The sequence below is a fragment of the Ambystoma mexicanum genome, chromosome 4q, assembly GCF_040938575.1.
Source record: "Ambystoma mexicanum isolate Mex_15411 chromosome 4q, UKY_AmexF1_1, whole genome shotgun sequence".
In the NCBI taxonomy this organism is placed as follows: Eukaryota; Metazoa; Chordata; class Amphibia; order Caudata; family Ambystomatidae; genus Ambystoma; species Ambystoma mexicanum.
Genome location: NC_090928.1, coordinates 622,363,477 through 622,381,552, shown reverse-complemented (window position 1 = coordinate 622,381,552; position 18,076 = coordinate 622,363,477). Strand labels below are relative to the sequence as shown.

Sequence of the window (18,076 nt, the reverse complement as noted above, 5' to 3'; positions counted from 1 at the left end):
AGAAAGGCGCCATCGAACTTGTCCCAAAGAGGCTTCGGGGCTCCGGAGTTTACTCAAGATACTTCCTCGTGAAGAAGAAGACGGGAGGATGGCGTCCCATCCTGGACCTACGACGACTGAACAAATTCATCAAGGCACAGAAGTTCCAGATGGTCACCCTCCAGCACGTCTTGGGTCAACTGGAGGAGGGCGATTTCCTGTCGTCGTTGGATTTGGAGGATGCCTACTTCCATATCCCCATCCTAAAGGGACACCGAAAGTTTCTCAGATTCGTGGTCCAAGGGCGTCACTACCAGTTCAGAGCCCTTCCCTTCGGATTGAGGTCGGCACCCAGGGTGTTCACCAAGTGCCTCGCACCGGTGGCGGTGCGGCTGCGCCTGGAGGGGATCCACGTCTACCCCTACCTGGACGACTGGCTCATCCGAGCAAAGACAAAGGAGCTCGCCGCGGAGCACACGGCGAGGACCGTCCAACTACTCACGGACCTGGGATTCTCCATAAACTACGCCAAGTCCCACCTGGTGCCCGCTCAAGACGCACTGTTTCTGGGAGCGAAGCTCGACACATTGGCGCTTCTGGCGTCTCCGTCGGAGGAAAGGACGAGTGCCATCTTGGGCAAGGTGCAGCGGATGCTGGTTGCGGACGAGGCCAGGGTGAGGTCCATCAAGTCCCTCCTCGGAATGATGCGCCCGTTACAGGAGTTCCTGGACGCTCACTGGATCCAGACGACGGGCAGCTTCGAGGACAGGATTACACTCTACGAGGGCTTCCGACGAGCGATCCGGTGGTGGGGCACCCGCGCGCATCTGACGGCGGGCATGGACTTCCAGACCCCGGGCCACCAGAAGACAGTGACCACGGATGCCTCCCTGGAAGGGTGGGGAGCGCACACCGAAAATCTGCACGTAAGGGGCCTTTGGCTGCCGACGGAGAAGTCCCTCCACATCAACGTCCTGGAACTCGGGGCAGTGTTTTGGGCCCTCAGGTCCTTTCTTCCGTCCCTCAAGGGCAAGGTGATGAGGATCTTCACCGACAACACCACCACCATGTTCTACATCAGGAAGCAAGGCGGTACCAGATCCCCAGCCCTGTCCAAGGAGGCTCAGGATCTGTGGCATTGTGCCGTCGCCCAAGGGATGTTTCTGGTGCCGTTTCATCTGGCAGGGATAAAAAACACCATCGCCGACTCGCTCAGCAGGGAGCTGCGCTTGTGCCACGAGTGGGAACTACGACAGGATCTAGTGGACCGCCACGTCTGACGGTGGGGCACACCCCAGATCGATCTGTTCGCGACAGCGACGAACTCAAGTGCCGGAGGTTCGCCAGCAGGTTTCCCCAGCGGAGGAGCATGGACGATGCTTTCTCGTTCCCCTGGGAGGGCCTGTTTCTATATGCGTTCCCTCCATTGCCGCTGCTGATCCGGCTCATCAACCAGCTCAAGAGATCACGGTGCAGGATGATCCTCGTCGCACCTGCGTGGCCGAGGCAGATATGGTTCCCGGACCTTCTGGACTTGTCAGCGTCCCCGTCAATCAAGCTGCCGTGGACGCGGATCTTCTCTCCAGGGAAGGAGGCGCCATCATCCATCATGACCCGAAGTCGCTGAACTTGCAGGCCTGGCTCCTGCAGCGTTAGAGTTTGGAGGTTACGACATACCGGCCGACTGCAGAGAGGTTCTTGCAAAGGCCAGGGCGTCCTCAACTCTTAAATGCTACGGACACAAATGGAAGAGGTTCTCTGTCTGGTGCCACGCACAGAAGATTAACCCTCTACGGATTACGGCTCCTCAAGTACTGCCGTACCTGCTGACGCTGGCCAAGGCTGGGGTGGCGCACGCTTCCATCAAGATTAATCTTGCTGCGATCTCCCGATAAACCAGAACCACGGGACGGACGTCTTTGTGGTCTCATCGTCTGGTGAAAGAATTCATGAAGGGACTGTTCAGATCGATCGTTCCCGCTGGTGGAGGCCCCGGCGTGGGAGCTCAACGTGGTGCTGACCAAGCTCATGGGACCTCCGTTCGAGCCTCTGCACTCAGCTCCTCTGAAGTTCTTGTCGTGGAAAACAGCGTTTCTTGTGGTCATCACCTCCGCACGACGGGTGGGAGAGATCCAGGCCCTTTCCTGCAAGCCCACGTACTTGACTTTTCACGACACGGGGGTAGTGCTCAGGACGCACCCCTCCTTCATGCCCAAGGTGCCGTCGGACTTCCACCTCAACGAACCCTTGGTGTTGCCTGTTTTCTTCCCGTCGCCTTTGTCGCCGGCTGAAAGGACTTTGCACTCGCTGGATGTGGCTAGAGCGCTGAAGTTCTATGTGGACCGCACAAAGAGTTTTCGGAAGACGTCACAACTTTTTGTGAACTTTGGACCTGTCAGTCAGGGGAAGGCTCTCTCGAAGGCTTCCATTTCCAGATGGCTCTTCGGCTGTATGATGTACTGTCATCGGTTGGCAAACCGAGCGCTGCCTGGCTGTCCGAGAGCCCATTCCACCAGAGTGATCGCAGCTACCACGGCGTTGCTATCTGGTGTGCCCTTGCTGGACATCTACAGGGCTGCTACGTGGAGGTCGATGCACACCTTCACGAAATTCTACTGCGTCGATCGGGATTCCAGGGAGGAGTCCAGGATCGGCCAAGCAGTGCTGCGCAACCTGTTCGCCTAAGGTGAGCCTGGTGAGGAGGTAAGAATTGCTTAATGTTGAGTTTTGGATGTAATGCTTAATGTTGAGCCTTTGCCACCTCCCGTGGTTGTGCATGTGTGTACTGCTATGTATTCTTTTATTCATGAGCATGTGTATCCATGCCAGACCCCATGCTGGAGAAGGAACAAGTTACTTACCTGTAACTGTTGTTCTCCAGCATGGGTCTGGCATGGATTCACATGCGAACCCTCCCGCCTACCCCTCTGCGGCTCTTCACTTGGTCATACTGGCACTTCACGTGCTACCAAATCTGAAGATGGCTGCCAGAGGCGGGGCTTAGGGAGATGGCAGTCATTGGCTGTGGTCAGTATGACGCAGAGATCAGTGATTGGTTACTACTGCGAAAGACAGATCAGAAACGAAACTGATACTGATTTTTCTTTACCGAGGATTCCCAGCCTGACGACGGGGAATATTCATGAGCATGTGAATCCATGCCAGACCCATGCTGGAGAACAACAGTTACAGGTAAGTAACTTGTTCCTTACTGGCGTTTCTCTTGTTCATCAAAACAGGTATTGTAAGGAACTCATGCTGGCAACAGTTAAGACAGACACAAGTGATCACAGTTCAAGGGTGCTTATTAAACTGTAGAGGTAGGTTGGGAAGACGCTTTATCTAAACCTAAATCTAAGATGGGAGCAAGCTACGACCATCAATTAATAATAAGGCAGTCGTAGTGGCGTCTTGTCAAGAAAAGGGCCTATACTAAGAAAAACCTATTGCCAATCCTTACAACAAAATACAAAGAGTGTGGGATAGGGATCACAAGAAAGAAAGAAGTGTTCACAAATGATAAATCAGGATGTGGTAGCCGGGGTCTCCCTTCCCCACGTTTTGAGCATGGGACAAGGCGGGAATCCGGAGCACAGCACACGTTCGAGCTTTCCCAGCACAAGACTACAGTTATTTTCTCAGGTATCGGGATCTTCGGTGGGTAAGTCTCCTTTCTGCAAAAAGTCTCTTGCCTTCGAGGACCTGATGTGTTCAAAATAACAAAGTTTCTTTCCATATGTGCATTGGGTGATAACTTTTCAACCTTGAATCCCCTCTTCCGGGCTCAAATCCACAAGAGGTTCCTAGCGATATCAGGAACTTCGGTGGGTAAATCTCTTGCTTCCGGGGGACTGATATGTTCAAAATTACAAACTAATGTTTCTTTCTGATTGCACTTTAGGATGAAGAGTATTCACCCCGGGTCCCTCTCATCCGTACTCTCAGGCTCCTCGAATGTCAGGTTCCCCCTCTAGCGGGCTTAGACTCCTCTCGAATGCCATCCTCCCTCTGTCGGGTTCACTACGGCCTGTATTCTAAAGACCTCCTCTGCTTCATTCATGTGTTGTTGGGTGATGGCTTTTCACCCATGGATCCCCCTCTTCCGGGCTCAGACCCTTCTCGAATGCTAGCCTCACTCCGTCGGGTTCACTATGGCTTTTATACCAAAAGATTTCAACTGTTGCATTCAAATGTCTTAATGTCTTTTTAAACAATCCACTGTGGACATCCCTCTGTTGGGTTCCCTCTTGTCAACACAATGTTCAGTGGGGCATCATGCTTTGTTCCACTTTGCAGACAACCCTCCGTCAGGTTTGCCTTTCCCAGCCTCACAGTTTCTTCTATTTTCTCACTGTGCAGGATTCGCTTTCTTTAGTTTTCCAATGGTTTTTCGGTCAAAGACTTTCGACTGTACAGAGGATTTTGCAAGACCTCTCTATGACCAATTTGACCGTTTACTGGCGGCTCTCCTAAGGCCTACTGGTATCAGTGGTTTCAACCAGAGTCTCTCAAGTTGAGCAGCCACGTGTTGACGGACCCCTCTGCGGCTGGTTTTCCCCTAAAATGTTAACAGTTCTATGAACTTTCCTTAATTTGCCATTTGCCACTTTCGTTCAACACAGTTCGGTTTCTTATCGGTTCTACCCTCGACAAAGGACTTTCTCATGGGAACACACTTGCAACTTGAATGTGCCTGGTATACTCTCCTGCCAGGGCTTTCTCATATAAACATTCTGGCAACTTTCATCTGCCTGGTATACTCTCCTGCCAGGGCTTTCTCATATGAACACACTCGTAATTGTTATAGCTTCACAAAGTTCACAAGGTGACGGATTCTCCTTCTCTTCCCTTGATCTCTCTCGGGCTTTGCTTCCCTTGGTTGCGAGTGCCAGACTCGTAACTATTGTGATTTTGCAAAGTTCACACAAGGTAAGGGTTTCTCCTTCTCTCCTCTTGATCCTTCTCAGGCTTTGGTTCCCCAAACTAGTACTGTGGGTCCCAGACCCTTCTTGGTCTTCCCCAAGTTTGTACTGTGGGTCCCAGACCCCAGTACCACTGTCTAAGGCTTTTGTTGCACTGCCCGACAGTGCTTCAGTGTGCCAACTCTTTCCCTGGGCTCACCAGCTTTCTCTTTATGGCTTCTCTTCAGTGAGCGTCTGTACTCTGAATGGCATCCCATCTTCTGCCGCCTTCAGGAAGCATGACTTGCTTCCTCACATCCTGCTTTCTGCTAGCCTCTCCAAAGTGCGTTGCTCACTGGGCTGTCCTCTCTTCACCTTGTAGCTGTCTGGACTCCTGCGCTGCTGCTGGTACCTTGCTCTGCTGTGAGCTGGAGAACTCCTGCTTTCAGCTGCACTTCCCCACTGAGGAAGTCTCCAGCTTCACTCTGGCACACTGCTGATGTCCAAGGGTTCTCCCCCTTTTTGGGGGCCACAGCGGTTCCCTGGGTTCCTCCAGCGCTCCCCAGTTCTCCACAGGATTTTGGGGTGCAATGGTTCCCCCTTCCCTCCTCTGGAACAGTAGTCCAAGGTCCCTTCTTCCACAAAAAACAATTGCTGCAGCCAGGTCCTCCAGGGAGGGCCTCTCCCACACTTCCTGAGTCTGTCCTTGCTTTTATACCGGCTCTGGCCAATAGGATTTTGGCAAAGACTAGACTGCTGTATGTTGTTCTTACATGTAATCCACATTCCTCAATCTTTCCCCCTCATCACAGTAATGATCTTATAACTGTGAGCTATTGGGGATCTTCCTCGTCACAGTACTGGGAAAGTGATCTTCATTCAGGATAATCCTATTCTTCGTCGTCCAAGTACTTTTTAGGGGAATGGTAGGATAAGTACAACCCATGAGTCATTTAGGCAAGAGATTGTTTTTAGGGTTGTAAGAAGGGGGGGGGGAGTTAGGGTCCATTGATAGGTGGGGATACCGCGTCTCACCGAATGATGTCATGTCACTCCCTTGAGGGTTGCCTCTGCCTCATATAGATAATCGAAGGGTCAGGATCAGGTAGTGGCTGCCATTCCCTGGCCACATGAGGAGAGGTCACCGCTGGGAAAGGAGTGAGGACACCATAAGATTCATCACAGTTCACAATCTTTCTCCAAAATAAGTCAACTGGGGTGTCGCTTTCAAAAGTCCTGTGTGGAGTCGTCCCTGGTTCTTAAAGCCTGTACCCTAATTTGTCAGTTATTAATTTCTACTGGGATCCCAAATCACTACAATTACCTTTTGAGCAATGTGAATCAGAGGGATGAATTGAGCCATTTTGATGAAGATCCACAAGGAGTTTAATTTCTTGTTTGCTCTGCTTATCTCGAGCAACTTAATTGGTTCTGTCATTTTTTAAATGTATTTTTTTTTTGTGGGTCGCCTATCCAAAAGACTGTTTTTTTTTTGTGGCTGATTTTAGACGGCCTACAAAAATAGAAAAAAGAAAATGTCTTCACCTCCCCCCCGGATCCGCCCTCTCAGCCACTGCTGCCTCGCTCCCCTCCCAAGACTATCCCCTGAACATTGCACACACAAAAACTCACACAAAAACTCACACAAAAACGTTCACATGAACTTTCCCGCTCTCCCTCGTGGCCGCTTTCCGGTTCTGGCATGCCTGTCAGCCCTTGCATGCACCTGTATGCGTCACAGGGGCTGACAGTTAAATTTAGAAAGACCGCTCTGTGCAGTCTCAGAGCGGTCTTTCTAAATCATTTTTTTTAATTTTGCTTTTTTGAAAAAGGTAATTTGACCTAATACCATTTAACTCCCTCATATGAAGGAGCGAAGGAGACCGAGTAGAATATAGATAGATTGTGATTCACACTCAGCAACATGTAGGGGCTTATTACAACTTTGCCAGTATCCTGGCGGTAAATCCGCCAGGACACCAGCATATTGAATTACTGTTACCGGCATTTGGTCTGGCTGCATTACAGCCAGATTACGAGTGTCTGGTGACAGTGTTAATCCCCTTTCATGGAGTCTCATAGGGCCTCATGGGGGATTTGCCGGTATTACAGGTGCCGGTATTACCGGCACCTGTAATCTGGTGTTTTTTGGCAGTGGGGTGGCGGACTTACCTCCAGCTCTTTGCTGGAAGTAATTCCTGCACCCCACCGGCAGACTCGTAGTTGGCCGGTGCAGTAACGTGCCGGTATATGTAATAACTGACACGTTAATACCGCACCAGCCAACACGTAATAAGGCCCACAGTCTTAAACAACTATATTTTACCTTCTCATGCAATGTATTTAGGAGACCAACGTTCAACAAGATTTGTTTTCAATAAATTTTTAATTATTTTTTGCATTTATTTGCAGCACCCATAACCCGTAGGTATCTAGGCACTAGTTTAATTGATTTCTTTTGTGGAAGTGCAGGTTATTTATAACGCGCTTGTTTAAAAAAAAACAAAAAAAAAAATTTCAAGCGCGGATCTGTGATTCAAACCTGTGTTTGCTCAGCGTGGTCTTGCTTCCAAGACCTGCACGATGCCAGAGAGCTATCCTCCCTTCCTTAACCTCATTTAGGTTTTGACAATATAATGCACCAAGTTACTTAGTGACCCTTCTTTCCATTTAAGGCTTTGTGTTTAATATGATCTTTCAGTCAAAAAGTGTTCATGGGCATGGTCTTGTCTTTTTGTTCAAAGTAGAACCTGGATGAGTCCACTTCCCTCTTATATACAATGTTTTTAGCTAGGTTTTTAATATTTTGTAGCAAGATGCTTTTTTCCCTTCAGCCTCCGGCACCTTTCCTTCGTGGCAAATTTAATAGCATAGGTGATATTTAATTTTGGCCCTATGATTTAGTTCAGATGGTTTATTGTTTGAAATACAGATGCCTGAGTATTTTAAGTGTAGTGGTTAGAGTAACAATTTTAAAATTGTAATTTCCGGAGCCCTAGTTGTCCTCTTTCTGAGCTCTGTATTGCAGTTGAATCTTTCTCTATGAGGAAGTTCCCTTCTGTACGTTTTTTTTTTGATGGATGGAAATTGCAAATTACTCATTCCTTCCCCCAACTTCCCTTATTCTTAATTGGGATTGCCTGACTTTTGATTGGTTGACATTTTCGCTAAGTTGCTTTCTTTTCCTTGCATGTGTGCATCAGGAAGTAAGGCAGAATTGAAATCCTGTGCTGCTTATATGCAGCACCTATATGAAGCCCCACCACATCTTCCGCAGTGAAGCCTCCATGATATGGTACGAGTCATTTATAACGCTCCTGTACACAAGTATTTCTAGGCGCGACAATACAAGGAGGGGGAAACAGAGGGAGGACAAAACAACAATCTTACTGGACCCTGTGTCATTCAGATTGCGCAAGTGTGTGGAACTACCTCCACTGCTGGGTTTTAGCATTAATAACTGCCACTCATCTGATCTGTAGTATTAGAGACTGTTTTCTGGATCAACTCTGACAACTAGGCGCATTGACCCTGATCTCTCGTCTGTCCACCGCTGGCTTGGCCGGTCATGTCCTTGACTGGTTCACAGCATTTCTTGCCGACAACTCCCAGTTGGTCTCTCTTCCTCCTTTCCGTTCTTCTCCAGTTTCCCTGGTTTGTGGGGTTCCTCAGTGATCGGTACTCTCCCCTATTCTTTTCAATGTCTACGTTAGACTTCTTCTTCAATCTCATGGTTTCCGCTACTATTCCTACGCTGACGACACGCAGATCATTGACCGGTTTGACGTGACTCAGCCTGAAACTGCTGCCCATCTGCGGAAATGCTTGGAGGATCTGGGCAGCTGGATGTCATCCAACTGGCTGAAGCTCAATGCTGGCAAGACTGAGGTACTGGTTGTCGGCACATCCTCCCCCCAGCGGTTCTGGACCTCTGACATCTGGCATCTCTACGCACTACAGTATCATCGGTCGGAAATCTAGGCGTTACACTCTCTGCCTCCCTGGCCATGGAAGAACAGGTGGCAGCAGTATGCAAGGCTGGTCATTTCAAACTTCGGATCTTACGGAAGGTACTCCATTTTATCCCTATGGCCTGCCAAGCCCCTGTGGTGGCTGCCATGGTATTGAGTAGCTTGGACTACTGTAATTCACTTTATCTGGGCCAACCTCTTTATTTAAATAAACGTCTGCAGCTCCTTCAAAATGCAGCTGCCAGATCTATCCTCCGGCCCTCATATGTCCCTGCTACTGAGGCAACTGCACTGGCTCCCCGTAGAGGCCTGTGTCATGTTTAAATCTATGTGTCTGGTCCACCGAGCTTTCTACGGTATTGGAGCTGAGTATCTTCAAGCAAAATGTGTGCACTACATCCCCCTCACCCCCTACATTCTGAATCGGCCCTTCTTCTTGTGGTTCCCCGGCACAGGCTGGCTCGTTCAGGTGGTCGTGCCTTTTCTACTGTAGCCGATAATGCTTAGAACAATCTTCTGCAGGCTCTGCGGAGCACTGCTGATCATTTCTGGTTTCAACGTAAATTGAAAACATTATTATTCTAATGGCTCTCCTCCCTGTTCCGTTTCTGCTAGCTGCCTCTAGCGCCATGATGCCTTCAGCGTACGTCCGCTCAATAAATTCTTATAACATAACATTGAAGTAAGTCAATCTATGGGAAGATGACATATGTATCAGATAAACAAATTGCACAAGATTTCGTTACTGTGTCCCGCAGTAAATATGCATGTAATTCTCAAACTTGCAGTAGTCTCTGTGTATTGTCTTTAAGCCTTTCAGCTAGCTTAAAGGTCTATCATTCCAAACAGTACATGTAGATAATGAGTATGTGTCGCTATAATAATCTTGTATGCAATTTTTCTTTTTTCTACTCTCCCAAGCACAATTACATCTTCCATGTTGCTAAAACTGTATTAACTGCAAACCCTTGTTTTCTCTTTCCTATCAGTTGCTTTTACTACGAGGATATGCCTTTAATCATTCTGCTGATTTTGAAACTGTCCGCATGATGAAGGAAAAGCTATGCTATGTCGGTTACAACATTGAGCAGGAGCAGAAGCTGGCTTTGGAAACCACAGTACTAGTGGAGTCATACACAGTGAGTATAATGCTTCCATTACTTTTTTGCCTTCCAGATCTTTAATTTATTTGGTTCAGTTTGAACAGTGTAGTGGGCGTCCGATATACCGAGACACCAGGGTATTCTAGTGAGAGGGTCACCCCTGGTAAACGCCAATAAACACAATATATTCAAATGCTAGCAGTCCGTGTGTGTCATAACAATGGATACTGAATAACTTTGCTTATTTAAGGTATTATTTATCCTATTCGGTAAAGGCATATATGCTCATCACTCATTCAAACAAGATCCAAATCCTGTGTTCCTATGTATATTTATCTCAAATGTTAATTTCAAATTCTTGAACAACATGAAGCATCAATAAAAAACATTAAAGTGACTTGTGCTCCACATAAAGTTATTGTGTATAAAAAGCGTGTGGCAAAATATTTTTATTTGGATGCATGATTCCTCCATAAAGACAACATGTGCATCTGAACGTCCTATTAGAATCAAGGAACACACTTTACTTCTGAAATCTTGTCATTGAGCTACTGGTATGTAGCTATATCTTGCCACATACTTAAATTGTAACCACTCTCATTGTAGCTCACTTAGCCCAACATGTTTCATAATCTGAATCTTAGTCAAATGTTAAAGGCACATCTTCAGGGGTCTTATAGAACAACAAACCGCAACCAAGGCAATGCGATACAACTCAAATGTGTAAAAAATAATAAGTGACTATGCAACTGAAGTCCCGATGACTCCATTAATGTGACATGACGAGCTAATCTAGCAATTATTTGCCAATGGTATCAATTATGTGACCCATGTACTGCAAAGCAAACAAACGGCTATAATTATTCCTGTTTGTAAGCACTTATCTCATTTTTCAAAATAATTAATTGTGGAGTGCTTACCACCATCGCTTTTCTTATTGCGCAAAATGGTATGGAGAGCTGGTATGGAGATTGCTCACTGTGTCCTAGAGAGGCTCCGCGTCACCTCGCTGATGGGGCAAGACTAGGCTGAAGAACGTGTCTGGGGTTGCTGATGGTAGTCTGGTTCAGAGGAGATTTGCCTAGCATTTCGGTGGTGGACTGCCCCTGTGGGTGGGACAAAGACTGATATGCAAATGGATATTTCTCCTCTGTGAATGGTGCAGTGAGCTAAAACATGGTTGTAGACTCTCCTGAGAGGAAGAAATTCCATAGAACATGGTATCTGACCCATGTTCGTTCTCAGTAGAGGGCTCCCACACTCCTTTGGTACTTCTCAATCCAACCTTTCCCTGAAAGCAAAAAACACCTCTTAGATCCAGGGTCTTCGTCTCATCACCATATTGACATAACCAAACAACTGTATATGATCCTTATTCTCACAGTGCTGCAGGTACTTACTTCAATCTTCTGCTATCTACCTCACTGGTGGACCCGCTTAATTTTCTGGCTACCATCATTCATAGCAGATGTTCCCCACTGCCAAGTTGTTTCCTATCTCTCTATGTATTCTGTGGATAGTTAAAGGAGATAGCAAACGGTTTTCGATAGATCAATAATAGATCAATAGTTGTCAGCCATTCCTATAGAGACAGAAATTCGAAAGAGAACGAGTCACCAAAATTTGAAAGCCGACAAATCTTAGGACTCATCATGTTCAACCAATATTCAGGGCTATATGGCAGTGTCTTACTCAATAATTATGGCCATCCATATACATGCTCGGTTCCTTTCAACTGGCAAATTTATAAGCGTATCATGAGCGTTGAAAACAGAACACTGAGACATCACGTGATTTTCTAATGTGGCTATCACTACGCTTTGTGCAGTTTAAGAGCAAATAAATAAAATAAATATCACCAGTGGCCATCTTCACCTAGTTTTTACTACATCGTTAAAGTACATACAATGCATTGCGCATCACGCTTTACATGTAAAAAAGTATGCTATAATTGCCTACATCTAGTGAACTCGAGGATTCACATGGTATTCATAATGGAGGCACAGTGATTTATGATTAAACACCTATCATCTGGTTGTATCATAATTACACTCTGTGCCGCTCTACCTATTTTTCAAACTTATTTCGTGGCTTTTGGTTAAAAAGAGAAGACGTTATTCTTGGTTTAAAAAATTTGTCATGGGCACCCCTCTTTGAGAACGAACATGGCAAAAATGGCCTGTTCTATGGGATGGTACCCACTCTAGAGTCTGCGGCCATATTTAGCTCACTGTACCTTTCTTACATAACGAATACACAATGTGGGCTAGATGTTTATGCAAAATAGTGATCAATACTTCCATCCAATCTTTACATCCACAGATCTACTGCAATACCATACACTGTAGTTAGCCTCCAGGTTCACTTTGCTATACTATTGATTGCTTTATACATTAGCACCTGCTGCTAGCAAATCTAGAATCTGCAAGTAGCTGACCGCCTTTTACGCCTTTCATGCCGACCCGCAGTGCTACTTACCCAACCTGTCCCTGCAAGTGGTGCCTCAGACGCATCTCCACTCGAGTACCACACCTAAAACCCCCAGCCCCAGCTGCACACCTTCTGGCTCACCTTCTCTTCCTGTGCAAACCATGACTCCCTTAAAGGAAAGGGCTAATAGCAATACATATTGCTTTCATGGTCACACAGGCCTGGAATGCAGCACCTGGGCCTACCTGGCTTGGGCTTGAGGGCAGTTAGTTACCCGGCGGTCCACTGACCGTGGTATTTAACACTATAATGAAAACAGTAGATATAAATGATGGCAAAGCCTGCCACAACACCATACTACATGCTTAGTCTCAGGCTATGAATTTCCTTAAATTTCTTTTTTTTTTTAAATTCATGATACTTCTCTTTACACAGCAAATACTGGGACAAGCATATAATAAAGGGGACACTGCCCTGTGCAACACCGAGTGCACACAGCTGCATCCCCTTGCAGTGAAAACTGTTTTCATAGACTTATCACATCTGTTGGGCTCCAGGCAGCTAACCTTTCCATTTTATAGATGCTCATCTAATTAATGTTTCTTCAGCTGTACACAAAAATGCTGTATTTGTTGCTCATTTTATGTCTTAAATACAAATAACCTCTGGTGACATTGAAAATAGTACAACATTGCTGATCAAAAAGGTGTGTTTGCTAATCAAGGTAACTTTAATTGGCAAAACTCTACTAATCAATTTTTGAAAACTAATTGCTGCCTTGTCTTATCAATCCAAGAAAATCTAACATTATTTGCCTTAATAAATGTTTAAATAAAACATATGGCTTTTCTTGGAAACTAGGGGAATCAGCTCTAATACCATTGAGAAATGGTACTAGAGCTATTTACTCCAAGAAAACAGGAGCTATTTTTCTCTAATTTTGTGGATCATGATGAATGGCTGAATACAGAGGAATTTTGGGCCAGACTGAGTTCTGGTGTGGAAATTGCTTTATTGATTGAAGTTCTCAAATTCTTGAATACAATTAATCGTATTAAAATTAATTGTTGAGGTTTGCCCACAGATATATCTGCAATGATGTAATTGCTTTTATGATATAATTTATGTATTATGAGGTGTTTTTAATATTTTGATTTCAAGTGATTGGGACATTATTTTTATATAATGATTTGTGCATTTTGTACTTTGATAATTATGTTTTTTGCTATTTTTGTTTTGTGAGATTTAGGTGAAAGGTTGACTTTTAACTGTGACAGATTAATTACAAAAAAAACTTGTTATTTATATAGCACTTTTTTCTAAAGTGCTTTACATAGAAGATTTTATATACAATCATTACCCAATCAAAATTGGTCCTCATTTTATCGACCTCAGAAGGATGAAAGGTAGAGCTGACCTTGTCAGGATTCGGACCTGCGACGCAGATTACACACAGATTTCAGCAGCGAGCGCTTAACCCCTTAACAGAGCCATCTTACCGGCATAATACCACTGCCTTCTCATAGAAGAACTGCTAGTGGTAAGTACCACATCAGACAGGGTCACCCAAATCGGGGTTATGCATATTCCTTTCTGTCCATCACAATGTCCTGCCAGCCCCTACATAGCCCTTTTAGAGGTGTTTCAGGTATAGAAGCACCTCAATTGAAACCGCAATGGCTTACAAGCTCCTCCACTCACAGCACGTCGTTGGTGGGGGAGGGGGGGGTAAGAGGCAGAGATTCTTTGTCCAATGATGGGAAAATATTTTCCTGAAAGGATTGGTGGTAAGACACTCGTTGCACTGGTTATTGGGTCAAAACTTATCAAACAGTGAGAAACTAGAGAATACAATTTCAACTTCTATAACTATTATTAGAAGATGGGAAAACACTGGTAAGTAGGTTCTAATACCTGATAGCGGACAGAATTCTATTCCATGAATCTACTTTTTCGCTTGGCCGGTCAGATAGCACAGAGAGCTAAGTGCTCAAGCAGGTTCGAGTCCCGCCTGGATCAACTCAGCCATTCATCCTTCCTGTGGTCACTCTGTAGGATAATAATGTCTTCTGTTATTTCAGCTCTTTGAATACTATGGGCGTGTAGTGCTACATAAGAAATACATTATTATTTATTATTATAGGCTAAAATACACAATTCAAGATGAAAACATTACAGGAAGTCATTCCATTTATGCTAGCTGGAGATTACATTACATGACAAATACTGATCTCTAGGTTGCATAAACTCATATTTCATAGCACTCGGAACACAAAGTACATACAATCTCTGGTGGGTGTTAAACATTAGCAGTTCCCAATTCTCCAGTTATATTCAATTCTACTATTCTATAGAGTTTTTATAAAGCGCCAACTAGCCTGCAGGCCTACAAGTGCTTCATGACATCAATTTGCACAGAGAGTTTTCACAAAGTGTTTCTGACCTGGCTTCATATATAAATGTATTATATGATGGGCTGACAAAGGAAAACATATTAGGGAGATGCCTTGAAGACACCCTACAAACAGTATTACGTTTGCTAAATTTTAAGGTCACATCAATCTGAAGCAGTCCGAACTAATTCTCAATAAAAGAAAAACAATTGTAGATGCTCACATTCATACATCAAAGGTTTTTGCATATCTGTCCATGGTGAGGTCTGAAGCCATCCCGGACACAGGCCCCAGGGTTTTCAGTCTTTGAAGTTGCTTGCATTGAAAGTAGTCTAGAGCCCAATTCAAGATTGTATATGAGACCAATACAGAATGACCCTTTTCATGAAAGTAACAAGTAATCGGGACCGGGAAGTTAAAGGGGTTGTAAACTAAAATGTTGTCAAATAGTTAAAATGGATTGAATGCCTCAATTTAGGACAACCTTTCTTAACCCGTACTCCACAGGTAGCTATAATCGATACATCTCCATCGGTCTTTGGGTTGCATATTTACTGCAATCCCAGAGAGTGTGTTTAACCTCCCAGGTAACATTCCATATCTCTGTTCTAGAAATGTTGAAAGAAGTGCTCCCTAATATCTATTCTTTCACATATATATATATAATACGTGTATTCGGGTCAGACAACAAAATCGCAATGTTATACATCAACAAACGGAGGAAGACGTTCCTCACAAATTTCCATAGTCTCATAAAACATTCAAGTGATGTATATGAAGTAACAAAATTGTCGTAGCAGAAGACTTTCCAGGAGTACAAAATCACATGGCAGAATGATCTCATTCTTTTTGACTTTATTGAGAATGTTTCCACTAGGAATTATTGCAGAAACAGTTCTGTCATTTGGTGATTGTTATTCCTTTGTATGCTACACAGCCTGCTTATCTTGTTCCAGGCTCTATTAATTACCTACTTAATTTGTACACAAGGCTTGCCTCTAGCAACCAATTTGAAAAAGTGTGCTTAAAAGCAATTTAGATTGTTAGTACTGTTTTGGTGTATTCAACAACATTTGTTCATATGGTAGGGGGGTGGGCATAGTAAAAAGGTCTGTGGAAGAAAGCTGTTGAAAGAGAGTTCTGATGTGGTCAGTCTGCCAACTAGCTACCCCCGATTAGAAAGCTGCCACTCTCCAGCGAAATGTTCAAATATTGGCAAATTTGCAGATGCTTTATTGGAAAAGCAAAATGATCTCAAATAGGCTTTTCCCAAACCAGCATGTGGAATCATTCCAGGTAATACAAATAAAATCTAACTTATCTCAAATATTTTAAATACTTATTGATAATGTGGTTTATGTTTGTACTCCTATGTCCCATTCCTTTCCTCTATACTCCTGGAATGCCGTCCCTGGGAAGGAGACCTGACTGGAACATACTACGCACCATCTGTTTGAAATTCAAAAGATGTGTATTGAAGCATGCGCACCGCTGCTTTGGTGTTGCCACCTTCCGCATGAATGCTTGCTTCTCTAGCCTTCTCTCTGTGGATGTTGAAGGAGTATCACATTGCTTTGCTCTGTAAATTATCTTTGTTTTCCTTCTTCAGACCTTCCACGTGTCCAAGCCTTGCAGGCCAGGATTTAGAAGGTGCGCATTGTGTGGAAAAGCTTTACTCAATGCTGAACATTCTGGTTATAATATTTCGGGCCAGATAACTTGTGTGTTGGTGTGACAATCTTTCTGTCTGTGCTTTGAAGGTGGGTCTTGAGCGTTGACAACAGATTTTTCTCGGTCCTCCACCTGCAGACTTTGAAGCCCCATGTTGCAAATAAGCCGGGTGAAACCCATCCTTATGCTCATGAGCACCCCAACCACGTGGGTTTTATGACTGGTCATCGAACACAGAGAAGCTTACTCAAAGATATTGCACAACCCTATATTGGTGCTTTTGCCAAGCATCCACCTTCCTCTAATATCACAAGAAAACATGAGGTACAGCCTCAGAAAGCTACCACTGACCTGACTCTAGGGCGAAGGTGGACCTGTACAGCATATTTCAATGCAAATCCCGGGGGCGAAACAGAGGTTCCTCTGGCTAAATACAGGACCTCATTACGAGTTTGGCTGTATTACCTATGGTAAATACATCGAACTCAATTACCATTACTGCATGCTGTAATGGTAATGGTGCCTGCATGATTTAGTGTCATGCAGCGAAAGTAGGTAATATTCCCCATTTTGAAGGCCCAAAATTGTGACTCCAATCGGGACATGCATTATTGCTGCATTTGGAAATACTGCTCATGTAATACCGCAACGATGATCATGTTTGTGCAGAGGTAATTCGCTCCTTTATTGAAGCTGAGTTGCCTTCACAAAGACTAAGGGCATATTTTTGGGTTCCACAAAATTATTTATTAGGGATTTAGCACTAAGTTGGGCCGTTAGACATGCAAGTGATGGTCCTGAATGGCAATACCTGAGTTTGTGTCTTTTTCCAAGACCAATAAAAACATCTCTCAAAAAGTCTAATCAGGTCTCTTCCCCCTCTCACACCAATATCAGTTATAATCCTTGATCTCTTGTCTCTTGTCTTTGATACTTTTGATACTCTCTTCCTGGTTCATGTTTTCCTCTATTCTTAATGGTTGGCTGATGATGGTTTCACCCTTTGACTCGGCACAGTCTAAAAAGTCCAAATGGCCGAAAGCTTTTCCTCATGGCGAGGTAGGCTAGGAGGTTGATCCAGCTGCTATGCAGCTTCTTTGCCATGTTCCTCCCCAAGGGTCCTGGATCTACAGCATCTAGCCCACTCTCAAATTGCTTCCTTGTCACCTCAGTAGGCTCATTCCTAAGGGGCTTTCTTATTTTTCCCCACCATATTCACTGCCTCTCTTTACTGACTCCTCAATCACCTTCATGGCCATTTGCCAGGGGCTCATTCCTTCTCCATCCTCTCACACCCCATGTAGGCTTGGGATCCATTCCCCCCTATCTGCTCTCTCTCTCCATGATATGATATATTTTATTCGTAACACGCTCATACACAAGTGTTTACATACTCCCCTCCTTTCAATACCACCACCACCACCACCACCTCCTCCTCCTCCTCAATCTGTAGCACTTCCTCCGCACCAATAGGTTTAGCTTAAATCCCTCTATGGATTTTTCATTGACCGGCCACTTTCATTCCCAGCTGGGATCTTTTTCTTCATCCATCCCACCAGCCAATGTCAGTAGCAGCCTTGTCCATGAGAACTTGATTCATGCCGCCTATTGGCAGACAACCCACACAT

General features: G+C 44.9%; 1 protein-coding gene across 1 annotated transcript in view; it reads left to right on the top strand.

Moving 5' to 3' along the window:
• LOC138467868 (actin-related protein 2) overlaps positions 1–18,076 on the top strand; it is a 599,885-nt gene that overhangs the window by 377,156 nt on the left and 204,653 nt on the right. Inside the window, exon 6 of the mRNA XM_069608160.1 lies at positions 9,841–9,990. Coding sequence (XP_069464261.1) covers positions 9,841–9,990 — 150 coding nt within the window. The remainder of the gene's footprint in view (positions 1–9,840; positions 9,991–18,076) is intronic.